Consider the following 19,995-nt stretch of genomic DNA (forward strand, 5'->3'; position numbering starts at 1 on the left):
TTCAAGGGGAAACAAAACCTATAGTGGAGCGACCATGAACAAATTAGTACGAAATGTCAAGATATATATATATAGTAGAAAACTTGACTGTACGTACAGTACAGTTGGCTTTTTTGAAAAGAAATCTTAAAAAACAATCAAAACCCAGATTGTGTTTCCTTGAGCTTCAAGGGAACGAACCTGAAGCGTAGCCCCGTGAAAAGTTGACGACAAAATGTCAAGATATATATAGTTTTATTGGAGAAAACGGGGATAGAGAGAGAAAATCGTTCAAGTTTCGTTGCTTCACAAGTTGACCAGAGTGTATTTTATTTATAATCTGTGGTAAAAATATTTTTCTTTTCAAAAAGTCTACCCTAGAATTAACATAAACTGTTCCGCTGCTCACATGTTAACATGTATTTTATTTATTTTCATTTTCAATTGTTGAAAATTGAATTTTATTTTATATATATATATAATTATCATGGTTTTTGAAAAGCATCCCAAAATTAGAAATAAATTGGCATTTATTTTTTTATCATATTATTAAATAAAAATTAATGAGAATTGAGCTACATTATTTATTTATTTTTAAAGAAGTATTTTTTTTTCCAAGTTATTATGAGCACTATTTAATTATTTGTTGTTGCTGCTTTTTTTAATAATTTATTTAAAATAAAATTAATTTATTTGATCAGATTTATAATACAAGTAGTGAAAAGAAAAATAAAGTTTGCAACGCAGGTCACAATTAGCAATATCTAGTTTGAGTGAAAATAGATGGATTTTATCAGACATTTTAAAATGATAATAGTTTCTTTTAATCGAATAAATCTAATAATTAATATTGTTATTGCAGTTGTAATAGTACTATTAAGTTTAATAATAAAAAAAGGCTTTGTAATATCACTTAAATATAAATAACTTAAGATTATTACAATAAAAACAACAAAATTATTATAAATAAATGAGTGCACAAATTTAAGTTCACAATAAAAAAATTACGCGTCCATAATATATAGGTCCTTTTTTCTTAAGTTAAATTTTTTTAATTCAACCCAAAACGTAGTACGGTGCAATTGATCACTATTCTAAAAAATAAACATAATTATAGATTTGGTATAAAACAAAAGGAAGAGAATCCTAAAGTCTAAAATCTTGTCCTTGTATTACTTGTGTTAATTAATAACTCTATCCTGAAATTTCTTTATTAGTTTTCTATATATTGGACTAAAACTTATTTATCCAATAAATAAATCTTAAACCACACGCACACATTATATATATATATATATATATATATAAAACATAACAACTAAAAATAAAAGGGGAAAGAAAAGGAGGTAAAAGAATGGAAATTGTTTGTTTTTCTTTTTCAGATGGGATGGGAATGGAGTTAAAGAAATTTAGGGGAGAAAAGGTATATATTTATTTATTTTTATTTAAACCAAAATAAAATAAAATAGAAATATTTTATTACTATTAAATGCCCTTAATTTGAAAGTAATAAGTAAGAAAGATGCTTTTATGAGGTTGAAATTGTAATTTTAAGAAATTTCCATCAATTTCCCTCCAATTGGAGAGACCAAATTAAAACTATGGATCCTCAAAGAAGATTTATCCCATTTTCATCGCAAAAATATTCAAAGCCACCCATGTAATTAATTTGAGAAATGAACCCTATATATGTTATTAAAAGAATTGGTCAAATTTCACACAATGTTTTCAAGATTGATTATATCATCTTTATCAAATCGAACTAAATTGCACTCAATTATAAGCTGAATATAGTTGATGAATTAAGTTGTTGAAGACCTTAATCTATGTAAGAAATCATTGTTTTTCCAGAATAATCTTAGTCTCGAATTAAGGCCAATTAAATGGAAATTAATTGCTGCCCCAATATTCTAGTGAACGACCCAATTAAGAATAAGTCTTGAAGGCCAATCAAGTACTATATATATTGAGAATATATTGGTAATTGGGGACTAATTTGAATGGTTTTCAATTTAATCTGTTTCATTTTCACCTCATGGGAAATTAAAATCAGGAAGGGAGCCAATTGACTATTGACTTCTCGTCTTCTACAACTTAGAAATGAAAACTTTCTTTCTTTCTTTCTTTTATAGTTTGGTGGCATGCAACTCAATCTTTTGTTGAAGTTGAACCAACTCGATCGATATGCATATATAGACAGAAAAGACTCCGAACTTGCTGCAACTTAATATAATATTTCCAAGTATTGAAACCCTTACAAAATGGTTGGCTTGGCTGCCACTCTTGATCAAATGTCCTAAATCTGAAAGTGAATAATTTCAAGATTTTTGTCTGAAAAACGAAGGGATAGATATGTTGAAGAACGTCTGAAGTTGCTTTGTCTCCAAGTTTCATAGCCATACCTTAATTTCTCCCACATGGCAATTTTAGTAGTTTAATAATGCTGACATGAGAAGGTTTTGCCGACTAGGGTTTCCACAGTTTAGAACCATGCACAGAGATATACCATTATATATATATATATATATATATATATATATTCGTGTGAGATCATCCATGATGCTATTTGGAATGTGTGAGATCATTCGTGATGCCATGCAACTAAAACTTATACCTACTCAAAGTTCATGAAAAGGATGTTGGAAATTACCCACATGCATACAAGTGTACATCAACTAATAAAAACGTGTGAGATATTTCCAGGTGACCTTTCTTTTCAATTTATAGAGTCATGCTAATTAAATACATCATGACTTGAATGATGCTAGAGTCGTAAGTCACGAGTTAATTTAAGTTTATTAAAATAATAATATTTCAAGATTTTTTAAAAAAAATAACAAAATTATAACAAGATTTAGTTAAATAGTAAATTAAAACGTGTTCATTTTGAGTTGATTTTTTTAACACTCAACTTAAATCATGTAAGAATCAACTAGATTCAAGGTTTATCTATAGAAAAATGGATGTTTGGAAGTGTGGTTACGGTTATTTTTTAAAGTATTTTTTACTCGGAAATGTATTAAAATAATATATTTTTATTTTTAACAAAATATTTTTGACATCAACGTATCAAAATAATCTAAAAATATAAAAAATATATTTTAATTTAAAGCAAAAAAATAAATTAATCTTTTTAAAAACGTTTTTCAAATACAAAAAATAAACAAAATCTTGATAACTTTATATAAAAATATTAAAAATACAAAGAGGTTGTTAAAAAAATATAAAAACAAAAGCATCAAAATCAACATCAACTAACGTAATGTGTGATCATTCATCATGCGATGCAAATTTGACTTCTTTTTTTTCAATGTACTTTTAAAACTTATATCCACACGATCTATAAAAGTAGGTGTTAAAAATTAGCAAGACAGATTTATCCTGACGTTTTTTTCAAAGAAAATTGTTATTGTTGTTATCTGTCTCCATCATTGTTTATATATAGACATTAATTTTTATAAATCATTGAATCGTTGAATAAAATAAACACAATTCTTACTATATAGAAATATTATAATTTATTTTTTAGTACTTAAATTAGAATTTTATTTTTAATTGTTCTCTATCACAGTTGATGCAAGCGTTGAAGAGGTTTAAGGAAAATGTTGATAATAATATTGACTTTGTAAATCCTTCTTAATTTGATAGTGTAATCGAGAAGATTATCTTATTATTTGATTTGAAATAATTAAGAAAGCAAACACTTACAGGTCGGGGAACTGTAAATCCTGAGAAGAGGTCCATAACCGGAGAATGCGACGGAAGCTATGGCGGCGATATGGTGGTTTGGAGTAAACCCGACAGTCATCATTCCATACAAGGTGAAGTATAATAATGTGAATTAGTGCATAAAGAATAGATACAAAAAGAACATAGCAGCAGCCAATCCGAACCCCATCACTGCATAAACAATAACACCGCAGGCCACCGCTTGATAAACAATATGACCTCCAACACAATGGAAGCTTGGTAAAGAAAATTGATTTCCACTATGGCATTAATAGTCGTTTTGTATAAAAAATTTTGGAATTGTTATTTGTTTTTTTACCACTTCTCAAGTTCCATTATTTTTTTAATTTTTTCTCTTCAAAAATTTTTTTATATTATTTTATTGTTTTGATATGCTATTGAAAATAAAAATATATATATTATTTTAATATATTTTTAAATAAAAATTATTTAAAAAAAACAGATAAAAACAAACACAATTACCCATCAATGACTAGCATGAGTGGGTGGTTGCAAGGTCACTTTTTTTGAAAATACTTGCTCCGGCCTTTTTTATGATGTCAATACCGCCCGCCCCCCACACCGCCCCAACCCCCCCCCCCCCCCCCCCCCCCCCCAACAAAATAGGTGGTCATATCAGAAAAAAACACATTTATAATTGTATCAACATTTCAAAACTTAGAGAACATTATATATATATATAATGAATTTTCTACGCAACCTATGGCTAAAACATCGATGCTAATGTGAGAACATAATCATACTAGTCAATCCCATTGTTAAAATCACTTGCTGAAATACGATTTTAATGATTTTGATACTTCAAATATTGATACGATGTTCATCTTAGATCTCGTTTATTTTATAATTTAAAATTATTTTTTAACTTTTATATATTTATTTGCTATTAAAAAAATGATCAATGAAAAACACTTTCTAGTCAAAGAGAAATTTAGTTTGGTTTCCAGAAAAGTATTTTTTTTTATTTTGAACGGAAAATACTTTTCAGAAGTTGTGAAAAATTTAGAAATATCATATTATTTGCTGATTATATCAAATTTGGTTCTCAAACTTTTGATTGCTATATATTTTGTTTTGAATATTTTTTATTTCAATTTCATCCTTTAGAATTTGATTTTTATATTAACTTTGGTCTTTATTTTTATGATTGTTATTTGCTTTTCACTTATTATTTTTTTAATTAAAATTTTTTATCTATCAAATTTGATCCTCATTCTTTTGATTATTACTTATTTTATTTGAAATAATTTATGAAATTATTATTATTATTATTTTAATTTCATCATCTTTTAATTTTTTTTATCTGTTAGATTTGATCTCCATAATTTTGATTGTTATTTATTTTATATGAGATAATTAATGAAATTATATTTTTTTTCAATTTCATTCTCATTTAACATTTTAATTTGTAAAATTTATTCATCTTTATTTTAATAAACTTGAAAAAAAAATAAAACATTAATAAGTTATTTTCCAACTCATTTTCCAAGATATAACCAAATACTATAAAGTATTTTCCAACTTATTTTCTATAACACTACCAAACATCGAAAAATAATGCATTTTTCATAAATCTATTTTCTAAAAAAACCATTTTTCATCAAACAAATAACGTCTTAATTGGATTCTATTTTTTTTTATCATAAGATCATGATTTAACGAGTTGGTTAGGCTTTTTATAACCATGTTTGGCCACTAATCTCTTCCTCCATAGTTAATTCTTCCGTAAAAGTATTGCTTGGTGTATATGAAGGAGTTCAGCCTTGCAGCTGGCCAAAACTGCAAAACACCACCACAAACACATCAAAGTAAAAACTCCGGCTACCAGCCAAAGCGACCGGCACACTAAGCAAAGGAGAGAGTATTTTCGTGATTTATTAATGACTGACACAAGCATTCCACAAGCTTGTCCAGTGGAGCTCTCTTATCACTTGCAGCAGCAGCAGCAGCACATTTTTGTTGGCTGTGCATGGAGACTCGGGCTAGCGGTTCAGTGAGAAATTATACTGGACTCTCTAGAACTAAAAGACCTTGAGAAGTTAAACCTCGGATCCAATCATCAAGCTAGCTCTCGTGTCACATACAGTAATTTTGCAAACGCTGAAATCAAATGGAATAGCTATTTCAAAGTAACATTTCAGTGCTTGGGATTTTGATCAGGCCACTATATAACCGAACAAACTTGAAGAGTTTTTGAAGTAAGAGAGGAAAATGACAGTTTTATTAAACATGCCTTCACCATTGTATGCATTTCTTTTCTTTGTTTTAGTAAAGGATACTGGCCAGCAAGCAATAGTGTATCGATAGTTATAGATAAAGTAAAGCTGATGCATATCAACCAAAATGGGATGATGCTGATATAATATACTAACAAGCAGATGATGTTCTATGATGATTTAAAATGCAAAGTTTATACCCAGAGGAAAGAACATAAAGAGCAACGAACATTTAGAATTACATGGAAGATGGAACAATCCTTCCAGAAAGGAGAGCTGCATGGGCTGTTTGTTAAATAGATCCATTGCACAGGGTGATGATTCCAAGAAAAATCAGTAACAATCTCTAAACCTAACAAAAAACAATAGCATAAAACTGACCAGCAACCCCTGGTTATGCAATCAACTTGCCCAAGAATCAGAGAGATCCAACATTAGAAAAAGAAATTATCACAGTTAGAAGAAAAGTGAGCAAAACCCCGCTCAAGGTCACACAAACACATATGCAAGGCTAGTTCAAGTACAGTGCTCAATTTACAACCAATAAACACCTGGCGTCTAAAAAGATTTATTGCAAGCCTGCAAATATTACAAGTCTCAGTTCTATCAAGCATCGACAACGTGATTGCTTACACACATATACAATCCACTAACAAATTTCTCACAGTAGTAACTAAAATGAAAACTATAATACTCAATCAAATTGGAAGAGAGCAAAGCCAAGAGCTCCAGAAAACTAGCCTTTGCAAACTAAACATCCATGACGCAGAAAAAATTTATTCTGCTTATCAGTAGGAATAAATCTACATGGGGGGATAATTTTCCTCAGGGATGGCCTTGAAAACACCATTCTTGGTATGATATCAACTTTCACATTATCACACCACTTCAAATTTATCTCCCTCAATCTCATACAGCTTTGCACCACTCCATTTACCCCTTTTATCGTCACATTCAGGCAACCTTCCAGGTCCAACTGCAACAATCCATGGCATCTCTTAGCAATCATCATCAATGCTTCATCATCCAGTACTGGTCCTTCTGCTTGCACAACCTCCAACTTAGGAAGTTCAAAGTCTATATCCAGACACTTTATCCCTGAACAATGATTCATCTCCAAATGTCTTATTTCACCACAACTCCTTAAAACTTCTCTAATCCCTTCTTCTGTAATAGTAGGGCAATGGCTGATCTTGAGCTCTTGCAAATTGGGGCAACAAAATGCAATCTTTTTTATGCATTCATCACTCAAACTCTCATTCCTGGCCAAGTTTAGAGACATGACACAGGGGTTGATTCCAAAATCCACCAGAAACTCTTCCACCCCTAAATTTGTTCTCTCCATTTTGACATCTTTCAACAAGGAACAGTTACTTACAAGCATAAAGAAGGTCAAACTCGTCAGCTTAGAACATAAACTAAGGTTTATAAAGGTCAGCTTCCGAAGAAACTCACACAAATCAATCATGGACTCATCGGTCAAAAAATTTGCTCCTTCAAGATCCAAGTATTCAAGAAACTGATACTTATACAACAAATAAGAAACTCCAACAAATGTGAAATCATAGCAATGACAGATAGTCAGTTTCTTTAGTGGAAGACAAGCGTCTGCAATCGAAGAAAGCAATTCATCGGAGATAAACGAATGTGAGAGATTAACTTCAGATAAATTTTTCGCAAACACAAATGATTCTTGAAAATACAGTTCAATAGAAGGGATTCCAATTCCATCCACCGAAATATAATTCAAATTAATGCATCTACGCATAACCGAACCAATTCCATTCTGGGTTATAAAATCACACTCACGAATCACTATTTCCCTTAACAACAAACAATTCTCCGATAAAAACTGAAGTGATTTATCAGAAATGAATTGGTTACCAGAAAGATCAATCTTAAGCAAACTCTTGAGCTTCATTGACAAGTGAATGATCCCTTCATCAGTTACAATCCCTGAAAAACGCTGCAGATCCAAGGACCCAATTGGATCAAAACGTGAATTATATTGCGGAAAACTAATATTAAGATCTTCAAGCAATGGAAACGAATTCCCAATTTCAAAAAGATGAGTATCTTGTAAACAATTCATTTCCGAGCAACTCAATTTCCTTAAATTTCTCATTCTCAGCCCCAACTCCCTCAAACCCATCAAGGGAAAGTGGTCTTGGCTAGAGAGAGTGAGGGATTCAAGGTCCAACCCTGAATTGGAGATTTGATGGAGAAGGAAATTGAGGTCTCCGTCGAACTCACGGATTTCAATTCCTTTGAGATTTGGGAATCTTTGGAAAAGATTTGGAAGGAAAGGGGATGTTTGGGAGGAGATTATTAAGGAACGACGGAGGTGATTGGTGATAGAGAGGAATTGGGTGGAGACTAGAGAGAGGGATTCGAAGTGACGGTGGTGGTCAAGGAAATTGAAAATCAATTCCCAGCATTCTGGTGGTAATTCAGTGGATCGATCTCTCATTTTGCTTGTGTGGATTTGAGAATTGGAAATTGGGATGAGAGAAGAAGAAAACGAGAGATAGTGACTTGAAAGGAAAGTTGCTGGAGGAGAGAATCAGTGAGCTCCCCTCTTCAGAATATATAATGGAGCTTCAAGAACGATTAACCCTTTCTTTTCAAATTCGAAAAGGTCCTTCAGCCCTCCGCTCCTTCTCTCTCTCTCTCTCTCTCTCCCCCCTCTTTAATTATTTTGTATTTTGAACACCTTAACACTTTCTTTTTAAGTTTTAAAAACAATTATTTTAAATTCTATTTTTATATAATTATTTTACTTTACATAATAACATAATAATTCAGATATTTACAAACTCAATAAAAAATAAAAATATTATAAGTTCGCTATTATAATTATTTTAACATTCAAAATATTTTTATAAATAAAATATTATAAGTTGACACTATTCTTTTTTTTTCTTTTCTTTCTTATTTTTAAAAAAATATGACAAGCTACCCCTCTATATTTATTGTTTCTTTTAGCCTTGTAATTTTTTTTTTTTAGTCTTGTTATTTGTTGTGGTTTTAAAATATAACATGTGAAAAGTCACAACTAAACTAAAAAACATGATATTAAGTAATTGTTCTGTTTTGAAACCGCAATAATTATCAAAATACTAGCAAAAAAAATTTAATTTTACGATATATTGCAATTATCATGTTTTAGAATCGTGATATCCATAAATATTGCGATTAGAAAACACGACAAGTTAAAACAGTGTTATTTTATTTTAAAAAAATTATGTTATTCTACCACTATTTTTAATTTACCATGCTGATTTTTTTTTAAAAAAAAATGCCTTATGCCATCTCCAATAAATTAAATCAAAGCCCTGAGATTAAGTAGTGAAATTAATAAATTGGGTATCTTAATTTTAAATTAGGGTTCGTAGTTTAATATAAACACAAGAAGTAATCTTCATTTTAATTGGTCAATGAAGAGTATTTGTATCGTAGACCAGGTTACCTGTTAAACAAAACTATATCTTCTCATCGGTCGATTTCAAGAATGCACGTATGTCTTGAAGATATTGTATCTTAGATTTTTTTAAAAAAAATTCAAATGTCGGATTCAATCCCTATGTTTTTTTTTTTCTAGAATAACCCTTTGACTTCTTACGAACTCAACCCCAATGACTTAATTAAGCTTATTTATTTATTTTAGAATGATCTGCCAAGTTAATAAAACAATATTGTTTGAAAGTGAACAGACAATACAACGATTATTTTTTTTTTAGTTTAATGTAGGTGTTCGGGTTAAATTGTGCGCATCTCGATTAATTTTACGGGCCCTAAAGTTAATGACTATGTAAGCCTCCAGTGACCATCATATGAGCAAACACAGAGCTCGAACCTGAGACCACAGAGGAAGCAAACCTCTTGGTCCCAAACTCTTACTATTGGGCCACCATCTAGATGGTTACAACGACCATTTTTTATTTTATTGGGAGGTGATCTCGATTGGAATTCAAAACCGATGATAAATAAACAGTATTAAAAAATCAGAACTCTTTGGACTGATTATTAAATTCAGAGCTTGTTAGGCAATGTTGCACAGTGCGTTCTGAAAGTTTTTAATTTAATTTTTTAATGCATTATTGTTAAAAATAAATTTTAAAAAATAAAAAAAATTATTTAAATAAATTTTTAAATATAAGTTTTTAAAAATAATTATTATTATAATACCAAACATATTTTTAATCAAGCTCGCAAGTCAACTTGAGTAGTGGGGCATAACATGATTAAACCGAACTGGAATAATCATACTAAAATCTTGGGTAAACTTGTAATTTAGTCAATTAAATCAAATTTTGTTATTTTAAAAAAATAAAAAAAACATAATTTTTAGCCCATGTTTAAAAAAAAATGATCAATGATCATGTCCCGAGCCTTGCCATGCAGTAACGGAGGCAGGGGGGCTGGCAGGGCCCCGGCCCCGGCCCGTACAAGGAAATGTTTTTCCACATTTCCCAGCCCCTTCCTTGTGACGTGAAGAGCATCGGAAATGTGCAAGGAAATGTCACGGCCCCCCTAATTATTTGTTCTTGCTCCGCCCCTGTTGCCATGGTCTATAGTTATAGCTGGGTCGGATTTGCATTTAGGCCATTGATTTGTAGAAAATTCCGAATTCTAATATTATCTTTCCTGATGATAATAATAATAATAATAATAATAAATGCAATCATGGACGTGGAAGTGCAGATTCTTAAGAACACGTGATCTCATTGATTTTTTTCAAACACTCGATGACTCGAATTTAGAAGACAAACTTTCTCTAATTTTTCGTCATCAGTACTTACTATTTTCTGCTTATTTATTTTTTTAACGGATCAATTCTAGTATAAAGAAAAAGAAGAAGCATTCAGCTCTTCAATGGAAGAGCATTTGGCGGTTGTAGATGCTAAACTGGGTGCAGATTTTATGCAGCATCTGGTGCTGGCGGCACGTAATTAGAAAATGGCAGGGGCTCCTGTGGATTATCTGGTATTTCAGGCACTAAAGGTGGTGGGAAATAAAGGTCAGGTGCATTTGGGGTGGTTGATTCTATAGGTGGAGTGAATGTAAATGGTTCTTTTGGTGGCAGTAAAGGAAATTGTGGAGGCTGATCGTCAGGTACTGGTGGAGAAAACATGGGGACTAAAGGAGTTGGTGTAAACACATCAGTTGGTGGTGATCCTATGAGTGGTAGAAATGGTGGTATTGGTAGAAAGGGTGCTGGTGTAAACTCATCAGCGGGTGGCGAATCTTGCTCTGGCGGTGGATTAAATAAGGGCAATGGTGGTGGTAGTGCAAATTCATCCGGTGGCATATTTGGTTGATCGGTACTTGGTGGGGAAAATATTGGGATTAATGGTGGTGAAGGTGTAAATTCATCATCTGGTGATGGCATATCTGGTTCTGTTGGTGGATCAAATATTGGAATTAATGGCGGTGCTGGTGTAAACTCATCATCTGGTGGGACGTCTGGCTCTGTTGGTGGATCAAATATAGAGACTAGTGGTGGCGGAGGTGTGAATTCAGGTGGAGGTAATAGCCATGGATTTAATGGTGATGGTGTCACTTCGGGTGGTGGTGGTGAAGGGACTAGTGGAGGTGGTGGGAATACTAATGGTGCTGGAGGAGGAGATGGTACTGGTGGTGGTGGAGAAGGAGCCAGTGGTGGAGGTGGAGAGGATGGTGGAGGTGGAGATGGGGGTGGTGGTGAAGAAGGTGGTGACACTGGTGGCGATGAAGAAGGTGGTGGGGACGTAGCAACGGGTGGCGGGGATGGGACTTCGGGAGGTGGTGATGGTACTACTGGAGGTTGCACTGTTGGTGGTGGAGACGGGACAAGGGGGAGTGGAGGAGGAGAAGGCACTAGAGGAGGCAATGGTGGAGCCCTCCTCCTAGGAGGGGAGGGTCTGGGTGAGGGCTGAAATGGATTGTTTGGTGAGGGGGAAGTTGGGAAAGGCCATTGGCCACAGTTTCCAAATAGGTACTGAAATAATGGGTCACAGTTGGATGATCCCCTTGATCTTCTTCCACCACTTCTGCTCCGTCTACTACCACCTCTGCTACTTCTGCCACTGCTTCCACTGCTGCTTCTCTTCTCTTCTCTATCTTTGCCTTCGGTAATTTCTTTGTGTTTGAGGCGAGGGATGGCTTCCGAGAGCGATTGGGTTATCAAAAGAAGTGCTAAAACTATCAGAATCACTCTATTTACTTTCATTTTTGCTGCTTTCACCTCATTTTGCTTTTCTCATTCCTCTCTGTCCGCCTGAAAATGGTTTACCAGTATATATATATATATATAAAGACTCTGTGAAATGTAAGGTCGAGGAGGAGCTTGAATGAGGTAGCATCAATGCTCGTTCTGCCTTGAGCCATTTATTAATCTTAACCTAGTTTCGATCCCTCTTAATCATGACTAGCCTGATTCGTCTCAGTGGACTATAAATATGCCATACCCTGTTGGTGACCAGTCTTGACTCTTGAGCCGAAAAACGCAGTATCAACTTGTTCGATGCTTAATTAAATGTCACGGAATCCATTAATGTGCAAGAGATGAGAGCTAGTTTTGCGAGTTCCAATAGAAATGGATAGGGGCAAGGCCTTGCAGAGTCCAGGCTCTGGACAATGGATAATTGAGAGGTGGGTGAAATGGGATGCTCTTCGGTGTAAGAGCATCTTCATTATGTTATTTTAAAGAGGTAAATTACTAAAATAGTATTTTAAATAGTATAAATATAAATTTTTTTATCATATATATTTCAATGAAAAAAATATTTAAAAAATTAATTGTATTAGAGTGGAGTAAATAAATATTTTATTTTTTATTAATAACTTTAATATTATTTTTTTTCTACTTATTATTTTATTGGTTCCACTTTATTAATTTTGATTTTTAAAAAAAATATAAAAAAATAATATTTGTGAAAAAGAAAATGTATTTTAATATTTTATTTAATTTATCCTTTAACATGAAAAAACAAACAAATAAAAATTAAAATATTATTTTTTAATTTTTAGCTCGCAATTTAACACTGCGTTGGAGTTGGGGATGCCTGGTTATATGTGCCATTTTGACCAGAAGACCCTTAAATGCAAATGCCAGACCATATGCCTCTTTTGAATGTTCGTGGTCCTTGGGAAAGTGATTTTCAAAAGCTTTTTTAAATATATTTTTAAATTTTGATATTATTAAATTAAAATAATTAAATAACACTCAAAAAACAAAAAACTTACAGTTTAATCGTATTCCCAAATAATGTTGCTGTTTATAACTAGATAATTATCTACGCTACTTGTAGGTCTAATTAAATTTTTGTTGAATATAAAAAAATATTTAGGTGTTGTTAACATGTTTTCTAGCAAAAAAAAACTTAAATTATATAGAGATCGACTAGATATAATATAGTCGACTTTGAAAGTCCAAAAATAACTCAAACAACTGATAAAAATATAATTTGACTAAAAAAATCAAAACAATATTTTTTTTAATATTAAAACGATAACATATTGGATATACTTGGATTTATTCATATCAACTCATATTGGATCCTCTAGACATATGGAGGATAATACGGGGAAATGGCATTGGTTAGTGAAGCTTAAGGCTATAGAAAAGGTCAAGCACTTAATTTGGCTCATATTCCATGGCTGTTTACCAACAAACACACTTCGATTTAAGAGGAGGTTAACGAACAATCAGGGCTGTCCCCGCTGCCAATTTGCTGTCGAGGATACTTGGCACTGTATTAGAGACTGTAGAAGAGCTTGGGAGGTTTGGCAGGAACTTGGTTTCATTGGAGCAACTAATTTTCTTGGTGGGAATATTGTGGACTGGATTATTCAGCAAGTGGATTCAGACCAGGGTCATCTGTTTCTTTCAGCTTTATGGTGGATCTGGAGGCAGAGAAACTGTTTTGCTTTCGAAAACCACTATGAAGGCGATGTTTGGTTGAGGAGGAATATTTGGAGAATGGCTACTGATTCTCGTATGGCTTGGGGAGAAGATATGAAGGTAACCAAAGAAACAATCCAGATCTTGTGGCAACGGCCTCCTTGAGATTTTGTAAAGATTAATGTGGATGGTAGCTCTCTCGGTAACCCTGGTAGGATTGGAGCTGGTGATTTAATTAGGGCCAGTATGGGGAATTTTCTTGTTGGATTTACTGTCTTTGCAGGTATTGCTTGCAACCTTCTTCCAGAGTTACTAGCTATTGCTAAAGGACTGAAGCTGGCTTGGGATCGAGGATATCGCAAGATAATTTGTCACTTAGACTCAAAAGGATGCTCTTAGATTGTTGTTTGCTAATCAAGTGGGTTTCCATAAGTACAGGGCCCTTACTTTCGAGATTAGAGAACTACTGAGTAGAGACTGGACTGTCAGAATTGAACATACATTTAGAAAGGCTAATTTTTGTGCTGATTTTATGGCAAAGTTTGCAACTTCCTGCGACAATGGTTTGATGATCTGGGATGAGCCTCCTCAAGGCTTGCAACAGCTTCTTCTAGCAAATATCATGGGAATTAGCTTCCCTAGAATTGTTTAGTCTTTTTGCTTTATTTCCACTGTAACAAAAAAAAAATATCAACTCAGGTTCACTTTTCAAATCTCTAACTCAGAGACCTTGATAACCTTGTAGAGAGCAAATAAAAAAATAATTAAGTCCGATTCTCAATCAACCTAATATTGAAAGATGAAATTAAAAACAAAATTCAATTAGAAAAATGAGTCGAGTCAACACAGGCTAACCTGTTAAATTTAGTCATAAGACCGGGATAACCGTATATAAGGAAAATTAAAACAAATTATGAAACTCAATTCTCAATCAACCAAATATTGAAGGATAAAATTGAAAAAAAATCAATTAAAAAAGAATACAAAAATACAATCTGAGTTAACTGAATAAACTCGTGACCTAAGTCATGAAACCATGATAACCTCATAGAATGCAAATCAGAATAAATTATGAAACATAATTCTCAATCAACCCAGTATTGAAAAAAAATATAAATTCAAAAAAAGATAAAAAAACTCGAGAAAACTAGGCTAACTTGCGACTTGAGTCATAAAATCATTATAACCCCATAGAAAGTACATAAAAAAATTATAAAACACAATTTTCAATCAACCCAATATTGAAAGATTCAATTAAAAAACAAGAAAATAATCTCGAGTCAATCCAGATTAACTTGTCAAACCTATATCATGAAATCAGGATAACCTCATAAAAAGAAAATAAAAAAAAATATGAAATTAAATTTTCAATAAACTCAATCTTGAAGGATATAAATGAAAAAATAATCAATTAGAAAAAGACCCCAAAAAAACCTAAGCTACCTGAAATAACTCTATATAATTTTTTTTTATAAAACTCAATACCTATTAACCCAACATTAAAGGATAAAGTTATAATAAAAAAATTGAAGGATCAAGTTGCAAAATACCAAAAATATAACAGTATTAATTGCTAGAGTGAAATCTCAAATATTTTTTTTGTATATATATATATATATATTTTTTTTTTTTGATGAGGTGTACTTTCATTTCTCCTCTTGCTAATTTTTTTTTTCATTTTTTTTCTCTTTTGAATAGGAGCAACGTCTTAAGGTTATTTCCTACTCAAATTATACAATAGATTAATTAAAAAATCGAAAATAATATTTGACATTTTAAAAAATCTTCATGAACATGATGTAACACTAATTTAACATTGTAGTCAAAAATATTTTTTTATTTAAAAATATATTAAAATAATTTTTTTTTATTTTGATATCATCACATCATAATAAAAAAAACTAATAGTATTTATTTAATTTTTAAATATAAAATATTTTAGAAACTCATTTAAAAATACAGTAACAACTTCACTCTCAAATATATATATATAATTTTTTAAAACAATTTTTTTTTTTTTGTGTGTACTTTTCATCGAAAGCAAATCATGCATGCAAGGCTCATGGCCCGATTACACAGTCTTTCCAATTTCAATCCATAACAGAAAGGCCTTGATAACTAGAATACATGCAATGGTCATACCCAGCCCGGATAATATATCGCAAGCTGATGTCCACATGAAACACCCATGTAGATTTTGGATTCACTTTTTTTTTAATTGGCTTATTCAAACTGATCCAATCACAGCATATCACAAGGTTTTCCATCGAATCCCAAAAACTTTCACTCAAAAAACACATTAAAATCCATAACAACACAACGAAAACACGCGCTCGCGCACAAGGGAGTGTCTTCAACTCAAGGAAGTTTCTTTAAGCCCATTCGCACCGGGTGGTCGGCCGGTAAGGATTGGCAGGCCGAGCATTGATGGCAATGGGAGCTAGTCGGGGTCTGTTGTTTATGAGTGAAGAAGATAAATGGAATAGAGGAGAGAACATGCAGTGGTTAAATTGAAAAATTATTACCAGCTGCCTGTCTCTCATTGATAATGTTCCGGTGGTAATCTTGAATTACCAGTAACTTACCCACCGCAATAGTATTAACGACAGAGAGCGGTTGGTAGTCATTTTCACACACTCGCTTGTGGATTGAAAATGTAAAAAATAGAATTCGAATCAGGGACGTTCTGACACCTTGGAGATCTCCTTACCACCGCCTGACTAGTAGTGCATATCTAGAAAACTTAGAACATGGAACAAAATGAGTCATCAAATTATGGTAGCCAGAATTTGTGTTTATACGACCCTCCTCTAGTTCATTACTCTGGTATTTTTCATTACTTGTTGGCAGAGGGGCACTCTCCAATCTCCTTATAATATCAGGTGGTTGAGTGGGATCGGCGAATGAAAAGGCTAGCAGAGCTGGTGGTGGGGTTTTTTAGTGAAGGATTGGGATTGAAATTTGAACGTGGGGCATTGAAAGAGATGTGATTGGAAGTTTGAGTGGATTACTAACGAGATGAACCAAACGGCTAACAGTGTGCCGTCACCGTCCTTATTGTCCCCAGCTCAGTGACAACAGACGAGAAATGTCCCATAATTCAAGGATATTTTTTTAATTCTCCTTGCAATGGTTAGAAGGAGGCCCATATGGCGGTGAATTACGTCCCCTCTGCATTTGTAGAGCATTTAAAGCTTTGTTGTAACCCTCATTCAGTAGCATAGAAATCATCGATGTGCTTCGGTTTTTCGAGTTTCAACATTGATGATCGAAACAAATCTCATATCAGGGTGGAGTAATGTTAAAGCTTGGCTGGGCTACAATTCAGGTCAAGATTTTATTAATATTTTTTGACTAGTTTTATGTAAAAAATAAATTTATAATTCTCAATTGAGTTATCAAAAAATTCTAAAAATTTGCGAAGAGCCTTCTAATATGATGTTTTAACTTGAGTTAAAATTTCATAATTTTTGGAGAAATTTAAAAATTTGATGAAAAATTACAATTTGATCAGTTTTATGTTATTGGACGTAATTTTCAATCCGACCATCAGATTGAGCTGAAATTTTACGAGGGATCTTAAAATATATTGAATAAAATATGATAAAAATTTTAGGATGAATGGAGCTTGGTAGTGCTAACAAAAAAAAAAACTGTCAAATAAAAGCAAAACGACTCATTAAAGATAAAATAGTTATTTGCCATTAAAAAATAAAACAAATCAGCTCCTCTTTCCTTTTATATGTTGCCAATTGGGCAGAAACAAAAATGGAAAAGAAAGAAAAGAAAAGGCGAGAGAGAAAGAGAGAAAAGTAAGGGAAAAACATAAAAAAAATCCAAGAAAAAAAAAAGTGAGAGAATAACTTTGTAAACTTACAAAGTCTAACTTATAAAATACTAATCTAAGGAAGAATCAAGTGAAGGAATGAGGAATTGAGAGAGGGAAAAAAATTTAATTTTTTTATTTTCCAGCTGACATGACATTGTTATTTTATCTCGGTTAAGGAGTTATTACAATATCGATTCAGATTCGATTATAGATGAATTATATTCCACAAAACATCAAAAGATGTAACTTCAATAATGAGTTTATTTTTACTTTCACTTTAATTTTATGTGTTTTTAAATTTATTTTTTTAATATTTTAGGTAGTGTATTTGAATTAAAACTTTATTATTAACTTCAAAAATTCATGTATATGAATTAATAATTAATCTTTTAAAAAATTTATATATTTATTTAATAGCCAGGAAAAATTCATGGCTTGACCCTTCCTCACATGCGAGTTGTGGTTGATGCCAGAGAACTAGGTATTATACCTTATCTTCTTCAAGATCACGAACTCGCCGATAGGTTCCTAAGATATTTCTTCTTCTTCCTGTTGTTCAATCAACCTCGGTGGTTTTGGGGAAGTGGCAGAGAGTAGAGGCTGCCTTAATGGGAGTCACACAGGCACAGGTCATCGCCAGCTATCTCTCTCTCAAACCTCTTGAATTGAGGTCATGGCCAGCTTTCATAGTCAATAACTGCTACGTGATTTCATGTCCACTTGCCTCCTCTTCCTATCTTCCTCCCTTTTTAGGCATTGCTAGCTACCATCGCTTTTAAGCAGCATTTAAGAATATATTAAATAATTGTTTTTAATATTAATATATCAAAATTATCAAAAGATATTTTTTAAAAATTAATTTAATAATTTTTAAACTAAAAATACTTTAAAAAACAGGTTTTAATGCATGCTCACTGCAACCGGCAACTTTATCATGCACAGTTGCTGAAACACCTAACATCAGCTTGCTCTTTACGATTTCATCCTTCTCTATCTCTCCACAGTGTAGGTTTGTTTTTTAAAGTATATTTTATTGAAAAGTTAATTAAAATAAAATTTATTTATTTATTTTTAAAATTTTAATTTTCAGCATATTAAAATAATAAAAAATACAAAAAACACGGTGCAACCGCGTTGTGTGGTTACAATCGCCTTTTTACTACATATTTGGAAGTGTATTGTGGTTAAAATTATAATTCATCTCAACTATAATATTAAAATTACTTAATTAATTAATATGCCTCACAATTTTAATCTGTTTTCTAAATTGGAACTACAAAAGCGATATAAGATATATACCCAATACATTTATAGTGTTTAGTAATTAATTAAATAAAATGAGATCGGAGTACATATGATCCTTACGTTGTAAATGACAAAAGTAGAGAAACTTCACATGTATATCTTAATACATAAAAACTTATATAAAATAATAAACTAGTTTTATATTATATCAAATATGCATTTCAATTTAACCTGTAAGTTTACTATACAATTTTTTTTCCCAAAAGCTAATTTATTTTTGTATTTCAAAAGTATTTTTTTAAAAATAAATTTTATTTTTATTTTTTTCTTACTTCATATTATTTTTTTATTTTTAAATCGTTTTGATGTGCTGATTTTAAAAATAAAAATAAAATATTATTTTAATATATTTTCAAACAAAAAATATTTTAAAAAACATTCAATACCACGATACAAAATAACTCTAAATATAAACACAATTATAACCCCGACCACAACTATATAATTTATAAGATATTCTTGCATATTTTTCACATGTTCTACATAATTATTTGTGCTCCTATTTATAAATCTAAGGGCTACTGAGTCTTCATGTGTGGATTGTAAAAGGCAAAACTAAATATTTAATTTGGCAATTTATTTACTCAATCATCTTTTAAAGTTTCGTGACCAATTTCACATGACCTTAATTAAAAAAAAACCAGACAGTAAAAAAGAAATAATTATGATATAATGATAGATATTCCCTTTTCTCTTTTAAATCTGTTTGAGAATGTGGTTGCGATTGCTTTTTAAAATATTTTTCGTGCTGAAATGCATCAAAATGATATTTTTTTCATTTTAAAAAAATTATTTTTAAGATTAGCGTATCAAAATAATCCAAAAAACATAAAAACTTAATTTTTAACAAAAAAAAATTAGATTTTTTAAAAATATAGATACAGCGGCGTTTCCAAACTATCACTAAACTAAGGCCCCGTTTGTTTGCAGAAAAGTGAATTCCTTTGGGAAAGTGAATTCCGGGGAAAGTGAATTCCTGGAAAGTGAATTCCGGGAAAGTATTTTCCAATGTTTGGTAGTGTTATGGAAAA

The 19,995-nt window shown here is 31.7% G+C and overlaps 3 protein-coding genes across 3 annotated transcripts; 2 read left to right on the forward strand and 1 right to left on the reverse strand.

Moving 5' to 3' along the window:
- Nucleotides 1-6,478: 6,478 nt before the first annotated feature.
- On the reverse strand, nucleotides 6,479-8,637 carry LOC7478290 (uncharacterized). Its single transcript, XM_024598331.2, has one exon. The coding sequence runs from the start codon at nucleotides 8,413-8,415 to the stop codon at nucleotides 6,682-6,684; it is 1,734 nt and encodes a 577-aa protein (XP_024454099.1). The 5' UTR covers nucleotides 8,416-8,637; the 3' UTR covers nucleotides 6,479-6,681.
- Nucleotides 8,638-11,077: 2,440 nt separating this feature from the next.
- Nucleotides 11,078-11,863, forward strand: LOC127905129 (uncharacterized). The gene is made up of 2 exons (XM_052451670.1): nucleotides 11,078-11,261; nucleotides 11,310-11,863. The coding sequence occupies exons 1-2, from the start codon at nucleotides 11,078-11,080 to the stop codon at nucleotides 11,861-11,863; spliced, it is 738 nt and encodes a 245-aa protein (XP_052307630.1).
- Nucleotides 11,864-13,497: 1,634 nt separating this feature from the next.
- On the forward strand, nucleotides 13,498-14,482 carry LOC127905130 (uncharacterized). Its single transcript, XM_052451671.1, has 3 exons — nucleotides 13,498-13,924; nucleotides 14,114-14,165; nucleotides 14,269-14,482. Exons 1-3 carry the CDS (start codon nucleotides 13,498-13,500, stop codon nucleotides 14,480-14,482), a joined length of 693 nt encoding a protein of 230 aa, XP_052307631.1.
- The last annotated feature ends 5,513 nt before the right edge of the window (nucleotides 14,483-19,995 follow it).

Source organism: Populus trichocarpa, chromosome 3 (genome assembly GCF_000002775.5).
Source record: "Populus trichocarpa isolate Nisqually-1 chromosome 3, P.trichocarpa_v4.1, whole genome shotgun sequence".
NCBI lineage: Eukaryota > Viridiplantae > Streptophyta > Magnoliopsida > Malpighiales > Salicaceae > Populus > Populus trichocarpa.